At 37.7% G+C, this 9,093-nt stretch overlaps 1 protein-coding gene across 1 annotated transcript in view; it reads right to left on the bottom strand.

Annotated features, from left to right (window-relative positions):
- Positions 1-227: 227 nt before the first annotated feature.
- The window catches only part of LOC112943125 (E3 ubiquitin-protein ligase HERC2), a 102,007-nt gene continuing 93,141 nt past the window's right edge, over positions 228-9,093 (bottom strand). Inside the window, exons 86-92 of the mRNA XM_026034241.1 lie at positions 5,182-5,323; positions 4,259-4,453; positions 4,054-4,166; positions 3,063-3,253; positions 2,491-2,596; positions 1,792-2,004; positions 228-1,189 (exon numbers count right to left, since the gene is read on the bottom strand). Coding sequence (XP_025890026.1) covers positions 917-1,189; positions 1,792-2,004; positions 2,491-2,596; positions 3,063-3,253; positions 4,054-4,166; positions 4,259-4,453; positions 5,182-5,323 — 1,233 coding nt within the window. The 3' untranslated portion in view covers positions 228-916. The remainder of the gene's footprint in view (positions 1,190-1,791; positions 2,005-2,490; positions 2,597-3,062; positions 3,254-4,053; positions 4,167-4,258; positions 4,454-5,181; positions 5,324-9,093) is intronic.

The following is a 9,093-nucleotide window of genomic DNA, read 5'->3' as shown; positions in this document are numbered from 1 at the left end:
ACACTGTTTCTGACAAAATTACAAGGAATAAATTCACTGTTATTGGCAAAAGTCATCTGGGGATCAACAGCAGAGAAAGTACAAATACTTTCCAAGAGTTGCAAACTTCAGAAAAAAACTCTCAGTATAGTTGTAACAATATCCAGCTGTACGGCCTTAAAAACACAGTAATATTTTCTGTGACAGAACTTTTATTTGGATGGAAATTATAACTTTTGCATTTACATGGCACAAATTATATACAGTACACTTTCCATGATAAGAATTATGATGCTGTTTGCAGAAAGGTATCAAATTTGAGATACATAATGCGTAAGCTAAAATATACAAATCAGGGGTGGAAGTAAAYCTAATGGCCATTTTTTATTATCTATAGAAGAATTTCAAGGAATAATGTTATTCAATGTTCAAAAATCTTTAACAAACTTCTAGTAAAGTTAATTGAAATATTTATAATACTATTTAGTTGTTGCACAGTATTTCCAATATACAATCAAGAAGATGCACAGAACACAACACTTTATATGAAAAAAACTAACAAAAAAAACTATTGCACCCACAATTTAAAAGGTTTTGCTGCCTTTTGGATGCTGCACTACCATATTTATATAAACATTTACAACACTTCAGTAAACACAAAGGTTCTAAATATAGTGCAGCATTACGGGGGGGCCACTTTCAGCTCTTAAAATAAATGTTAAATGCCCACATACTGTGCCATTTATTCTAAGCTGATGATTTAAGCTGTAACCTTTAGTTCCTACCGTGAGTAGCAAACACACTTCCCCTGTGTCCAACAGATTAGCGTAACTCTGGCTATACATATTCTATATTCTGAGCTATAAACTGTCCTTGGCTTCATTGTCATTTTGGCATTTTGCCTCGGTGCTTGTGACAAGCCCCTCCTATTACACTCTTAATGCCCTGTTAAGTAGTCCTGGGTAGAATCTGAAGCAAAAGAATCCGCGTCTTCGTTATCCGAATCGTCGCTGCTGTCATCGGCAGCGGGCTCTCCCGTCAGCGCTATCCGGGCGTAGTCGTCAGTGTCGATGGACTTGCAGAAGTGAATGGCATACTTCAATTTTTCCTCTAGAACTTGCTTGCAGGAGTATCTGGGCAGCTTCAGCAGAAAGAAGCAGGTGTATGACTCGGGAAGGAAGTGGTCTGGAGGATTGTATTTATCCAGCACCTGCCAAAAGCCAAAAGCACGGTATTTCTCATTCGCTGTCCAAATCAGGWTTGAGATGATACACAAAAAAAAAGAGATTTTTTTGTTAAACAAGATGTTACACTTGTTATTCTGATTCTACCATTTCTCAAAGAATGAAAACCATTTTCCCTACACTCAATAAAACAGAAAAGCAAAATATGAACTTCTTTGATTATAAATATATGGTTGGGAARAATTAAAAGAATTAAACATCAACTACATCGAAGCCTGATTTCAAATTAAAATTTTGTTTAGCTGAATTAAGCTGAAATGTCTAAAGAACTTAACAAAATGCTAAATAAATGCCAGCCAAAACAACTGGTGACAGCTAGCAAAGCAAACAGTGGGGAATCTTAATAAAAGCAATATCCACTTGTGAGACATAAATACACAGAACCAAAGCAAAAGAGAAAACATTCATGCACATTATTGGTCTCTCTTGCACTGTCAAATATACAATGAAATCTGACATTGAAAGTTCACTGAAATCAGAGAATATCTGAAATATTCTCTTATCTGACATGCTACCACCCCTTCACTATTACTTAGTTAAATTTAACTCCTCCGCCCGCTCTGCCTACCTGAATAACAAAGTCTCTCCCTCTGAAGTCTGCAATAGTCCTGGGCAACCTGGTCCTGCCCCACACAAAACGCAGGAAGAGAGAGCGCTCTGTATTGGAGAAGGATTCCATCACCTCCCAGAACCACTGTATCAAGGAAGCTGTTGGCTCGATGCCTTTATAGGTTGCTACAGATTTCAGAAGGTGAAGTGGAATATCTGGGCTTCCACAGACCTGAAAAAATAATTTTTAAATAAATAAAAAAAGAAAAAAAGCACACTAGGAAAGACTGTTCAAATCAATTACAGGTGATTTCTTCCCTCAAAGATCTTCCCATCATGGGGCAAAAAAAATAATCTCCTTATCTCTGTATTTAACRTTTTACTGAGAAGAGCACATCCAACTCACCTTTAACAATGCAGAGCTACAAATACTACTTAGAACCTTACAYCACCATGCTGTCAGATCAAAAGATAATGCTTTTTGCTTACAAAAATTATTCTTTGCGTCCCTGCTCAATTTTATCAAAGTAACCTATTTATATCAAAGTAGCCTATTTATCACCAACAGGGAAGTACAACATCTTCTAGTCTTCGTTTTGATCAAACATTTGCAATTAAAGAGTGAACACTGTCAACAGTCCTCAAACGTGGGCTTTAGATCAGGGAGAGTGAAGCATCTCACTCAATCCGACAGTGGTAGCAAAGCAGAAACTGGTACCATAGTTTCCAGTTCGTAGCCGGTGAAGAGGGACAGCAGGGGAACAGGCACGACGCGGGCCATGCCCTCACGAACCGCTGCAACTTGCTCGTCAAATTCATGAAGCCTGCAGAGAAACATTCCCAATACATTCACATTCCTAGAAGCACCATTTCCAGCAATTATTTAACCTAATATTTATTACTGTATCAATGCACTCCGTCCATACTCCCAGCTATGTACCAGAGAACACTGACAGACACTTGTCACATGAGACCTTAAGTCTACATCATATAGGAAGAAACAGATGGACAGGACGTTTCCCCTGCAAAACTGTCCTGTGAAAGGGGCTATTAAAATTTACAGTCATGCCTATTAATTTATTTCCCAAGTTTTAAAAGCTATTTCCTAAAATATATGGTTAATATTTTCTCCTTCAGTAGATAAAAACAGATCAGAAAATCCAACTATAGTCATATAAATTATTAAAATACATCACACTGGAGGTTAAAGAAATATTGTTTATAAYGTCTTCATTTTCTTAAAAAAAAGTAATGATTATGCACTGGAATAATTTGACTTATTAAACAAACCTGTAGTTTATTGCCAGCCTCACATATTCAGCTCTGTTCTCCAGTGTGATATGAGTGTACTTGGAGCTCAACTGAATGTCCTGACCGCTTGCATTAGGCACAGTGAATGGCAGGCTCATAGCCTCAAACTCTTCTGAAGTAGCTTCGTTGTCTCGAATGTACATAAGCCCAGGAATAAAATCTTTATCAACCTATTGAAAAAAATCCAACTGTAAGTTAAGATCAGATTATTTGTTTTATTACAATGTCTCTGCCATAYCTAAAGCACTGCATCAGGTGCCATCTACCAAAACCACGGTGTCAAATGTCTGACCACCAACCACCTAACTGAACTGCAAAGCAATAGAATGGCTCGGTGTTTTACACAAAAATCACATTATTCTGGAGGGTAGGAGGGGACATGTTCTAGTTTCCAGTCTTTTTGGGTAACGTTTGTGAAGAAACTATTATATAAGAAAATGGATTTAAAGCTTAAAAACATAATCACCTCTATGTATTTGAAAGCTGGTTTTGGTACAAAAGGAATCACTTTCTTGACAAGTAAATGGCTCCATGCTGTTACAGTAAGTACATTTCTAGATGACAGTAGGTGAAAAGTAAATCTTTGTAACAAAGACCTGTTAGTCTCCATTAGAAAGTTCAATGAACAGAAACTAAACGTTTATGATTTTCTGCACCTTAGCAGGAAAGACAGGACCAGCTACGGAAAAGCTTCCTGGCAAGGAGCTCTGCCACAAATATTTATCTAGTCAAACCCAAGAGTAGATTTGAGTGCTCTGGAATTCAGTTTATTTAACTTCTTTTAAAAGGCTTAAATTTAACAGGGAGTACAAGCAATCCTCCCATGCTAGCTCAAAATGTAGAAAGACAGTCAAAATTCTATAACCATGCAGAAAGACATCAGAGAAGACAACCAGCCGAGAAAAACAATCATTCTAGAGTCTGCTTGTCTTCTCCAAGTTACATCCCTATGCAGAAACATCATGCTTACTTCACTGAGATCAGCAATAGTCAGGTTCATTCCTGCAAGCTGTTTCCATACAGGTTCAGCCAGGTTGAGACTCAGAGGGCTCCCAGTGCGGATAGCAATGCCCAACAGCACACCTGCAAATTGAAACATACATATTTTTCTAAAGGGTCACAATCTTGTGTTCATGTAACACAATTAGAACATCACACTGCTACAAAGCTGTTACCCAGAAAACGAAACATGTTCATGTGCAAGAGAGACTTGGCAGCAGGATTTAATAGGAAGCAATCTCTGTTAGCTCCAGATTCATCTCTTCCATTTGGTGTCACAATCAACAGAGGGGTCAGTCCATTCTGCAGCTCCTCACACATTTCTGCGATTGATTCGCTATAACCTCCACCACAATCATCCACAGATTCCCCTGGAAAAGAAAAAAAAGAATACAGAAATGCTTACAGTTTGCACACTGTTTCAAAAACATGTTTCTAAATTCAGTCTTCAAATAAAAGATGTTTCTTTCTATAAGCATGAGTGATTAAACAGAAGTGTGCTAGAAGCTACACTGTCATATGCATTCATATGAAAAYACTTTTGTTTTCCTTGCAGACTGGGGGATTTTCTGTTCCTTACAAAAATCATATTATCTATAAAATTACTGAAATAGAACAGTTTCTATTTCAAAAAATTTTGCCAGAGCATAAATAATACTTCATGAGGAAAAGATAGACCAGGCAACATGTGATTCCTAAGTGATATCTTACACTGATAAACATGGATTTAGATATAGTTCTAAATACACACCCACACGCCTACACACACAGAGTAGATGCAGTCGCTGTTATTTTTCATCAGAAAGCTCAAAGTGACATACAAATAGTAAAAACAGCTCAAGTAAAGCCAGTTAGGCAGGATTATCTATTAAATCTGACACCTGAATAAGCAGGTTTAGGTTTGGAGAGTGTTCACTGTCAGCAAAATGGATGCCTTTGGAATTTAAGGACAACTGCAGACCCATTTCAACTAATGTTGCAGACTTCCCCCCCGCAGCAATGATTTAAAAAGTCTTTTTATTACCTACCATTTTAAGAAAAAAATAAAAGAAAAAACAGTAAAGTTACAGCTAAGTAGATGGGAAGTAGGAATTCTTACCAACAAACTTGACTTTCCAGACCCGATGCGGTAGCAGAAGGCTGTCGGGGCTGAAAGAGCTCATTTTTGCACACATCTGCCCAAAAACTGACTTGGTACCATCGGGCCCAGCCAGTCCTCCTTTGCTCCTCGAACGCTTTACCTASCAAGTGAACACATCATACAAGTCATGATAAGGATGTATTTCAGCTGTCATCAATTTGCAAATTAGATCATGAGATTAACATTATTGCACTGCAGTAGTTTCCACTACCACCTAATAYCCCTCCCTGGCCATGGATACTGCATATCCTACTAGGTATCCTGACCACTCACACCCCTGTGCACTCACAAGGGTGCACAGTGAGTTAATTCCAGCTGGACACAATGATCCTTACTAGTTCTGTTTACAACCCTGCTGGCCTTCTTACCTAGACACGGAATTTACATTTCAACTCTACTAATATGCGGGTTTTTGTCTTTAATTTTACACTTCACTGTTTCTATCCCTACTCAATTTTTTATCTGCTCTGTTCATCCTTAAAGCAAACAGAAAGTTAGAGGGGCATGAGTGATAAAATCTGTTGCTAAAAGGATGCTTTCTTCCCCTTTTTATTGAGTCGTGGCAAAGACTTTGATCAGTTTGGTTGTTATGGATTGTAATCCACCTCGTTAATGCTTCCTGTCTCSATAGTCAAACCTGGATATGGCTTACATGAGGCAGAGCAGAAGCCGCACTGCTGGCCAGAAGCCTGAACAAGTAATTTTCTTATATTATTTCATGATATTTAAGTAGACATCTATGATATTTAATAAAACTCTCCAAAAGTGACTCATATGCACAATGTTTCTTAAGCAAATACAGAAAAAAAAAAAGAAAAAGATTTGGTAAAAAGAACCAGAAGAAATGGCATGAAATAAAACAGCACATATTTTACTGCAGAAGATAAAAATGAAGTGAAGAATCACATAAAGAGCACTTGAACAGTACTGAGAGGAAACAAACGTTAACAGTAAACCATGGGAAAAAGAAATCTCTTTTTTTTTTTTGCCTTAATTATCCGCAATTCCCAGCCTCAGCCTGCCCTGACTGTAAAGGGACTCACACATAAGTCACTCATATGTTCACACTGAAATAACCCAGAACCATCCCACTCGGGCCCCAAGGTATGCCTCAAAATCAACTTGTCCTGATCCTATAACCTTAAAAGGACAACATCCACCAGACTATGCTTGGATTTCCTCAAAAGGCTRACATACACAAGTCCTTCCTGTGCTTCTATATCAATAAAAGCTGGTTTTAATTTGATAAAGTTTTAGCAATTTGGAAAAAAAAATGGAAAAAGTGACTTTAAATTGACAAATCATTGGGGTTTTATTCCTTAAAAAAGGAAAGTAWGAATAGAAGCTGTGTGGAAATGCAGCATGGCTTTTTCAAACTTCATCCTAACATGCAAATCAACCATCAAAGGACAACACTGCCAAACCAATATGCAGCAAAGCCAAGTGTTGTTCAAAGACTAAAATGGCAACAACCCTGCAGGGCCAGGAAAGCATGCACATTGACTATTACAATACATTCAGTTTGTATTTATTCACTAGCAACACAGCATTTTCATTTAATCTGATCATTTAACTGCAGGAATGGTTGGGATTTAACTTCTAACAAAGCCGTGCAAGAATGTTGTCATGGATTATTGCATTTCTGCCAGCACTTTCCTATGTTGCCAAGGTGAGAAAGGCAGACCCTCATAATGGCATTACTTCATTAATAAACAGCAAAACTGTTCATTAAAAAGAATAAAAAAAAACCCAAATCCATCCATGCCACAGTTCCAACACAGGTGTTCTGGCTTTGCATTGCAGACGTCTGCCTTGCTCATGTTTCTGAGTCATCSCCTTGAGAGATATAAGGAGCCTTTTAGATCTATTTTAGTCAATACGTTAAACAGCGATGGTTATAACTAATTTAATACATGCTTCCCTAAACACATTCAGGTTATGCAACATCTCAAATTGTAAAATACACGTCCAGCCTTATTGCTGCTAAAATACATTTTTTAAGCACAAAACAAGGCTAATTCRATGATGAGATGCACAGAGGGATTTTTATACAGCAATCTGCTATCAGATGCTACCAGACTGTGGAAGGCAAACTTTCCTGATCAGAGAGAACTGCAGCAGCTCAATGGCTGCAGTCAGTGTGGGAGATGAGTTCAAGAAGCTGCTCTGCAAATACAGAAATCACTTGCTGTGAACAGAACCATTCCAGCAAAGAGGAAAGAAACTCAAATCTAYCCGTAATCTGCTTAAAACATTTAGATGCAAAGATAAAGACCATGATTTAAATTCTTGCTATGAAGYTGAAGAGCAGAATCTTGTACTTGGATCTCAGCCCCACAACAGAGCAGAACCCGCAGAACTGCTGCCCATCCCATAAGATCCCTTCTCTAATGGCAAAAGAATTCTTGCCTTCCTGTGGATATGTAGAGTTTTTATTAAATCTCACTTTTCAGCAGCATGAAAAGCTGTTTCCGCACTATCTGTGCCTGCATAAAATCTGAAACATTTGCTTAAATGTGCAATTTCCTATTTATCTCACTAGAGTATCAAAGATAAGCACCACCCTTTGTGGTGATACTAAGCTACTGAGTAATCTCAGAAGACTGGGGGAAAAGGGAAAAAAAAAGAAAAAAAAAGAGTAAGATTCACTCTAGGGAAACAGAGAAGCAATGCACAAACAGGAAAGTCAAGAAGTAGCAGTGCCCTAAAAGAATGGGACTTTCCCATCAAGTGATAGTAACTGGCCTAAAGGGAATGGACTACAATTACACCCAAAGAGGGTGGTTCCCAGCAGAGAAGCCCCAAGAGCTGATCTGAGGACTAATCTCATTCAGGACTTGAATGAATGAGCGATGCAAAGCGTCCAAGTTTGTTAAGGAAACGGGGGGAACCCAAATGCAAAATTGGGAGAGGGGGAGGAAGGACTGGATACACAAAGATACACAAGTGTGTGGATGATAAACTTATCCATTTCTTCCCACGAGTGCAATAGAAGGAATGGGAAGAAATGTAGCACTGTAGCATAAAACAAGGTATTTAGAAACCAGTGATCGTATTTTCTGAGAGATAAGAGCTTATCAGTAGTAATCAAGTAAAATAAAAATGTGTTGTTAACAAAAGAAAAAAAAATCACTCTATGAAAGATGCAAATGCAATTCAAGGATAACTCAGAAAACTGCTCTCCAAAAGAAGTAGAGATGTATCAGTGCAATAATTACAAAAACATGGATGAGGCCACATCTATGGCCACATCTATGTTTTAGCTATTTACTCTCAAATTGACCACTGAACGACAAGGTTAACGTCAGGAAATAATTTCAAGAACAAGTCAAAATTTGAAAAAAATACCCTTAAACTAAAAATTAAATTACTGTTTTTATACTAAAGAAGAAAAAATGGACTGCAGAATATAATATATAATCTGGAAATGAATTTTCTGAATCTAAGTCTGCCTGAACATCAACAAAATGAGACTACAAATAATGTGCAAGCTTTTAACATTGACAACTACTAGCTGTTTGAGACTATATAATGCAGCTTTTAAAGTTTACTTAAATAACAAAAGATTAAATACTATAAAAGCAAGAGCTCACACCTAGATTCTCTGCAAAAGCAAACTCAAGCCAGCTCTAACAGGAAATTGTGGCCCGCGCTTGGCACTGTGTTAAGGCTAGAGGCTGAACACTGTCTCTTTCCTTTATACTAGAAGGCATCAACAATATACCTGGGTTACAGCAATATTTCACTTCCACAGAAACYATGAAAAAGAGAAGCCCTACAGCTGCCAGTTCTCTTCCGGATTTAAAGAGAATAAAGAATGAACTGGAATCCAAAGCCTACCTTTACTAATCAACCCAAAAATGAAAAAAA

Source organism: Nothoprocta perdicaria, unplaced genomic scaffold (genome assembly GCF_003342845.1).
Source record: "Nothoprocta perdicaria isolate Ctin4 unplaced genomic scaffold, notPer1 scaffold_140, whole genome shotgun sequence".
In the NCBI taxonomy this organism is placed as follows: Eukaryota; Metazoa; Chordata; class Aves; order Tinamiformes; family Tinamidae; genus Nothoprocta; species Nothoprocta perdicaria.
The sequence above is the reverse complement of the archived record's forward strand: the minus strand, read 5'-3'. Positions and strand labels throughout refer to the sequence as shown.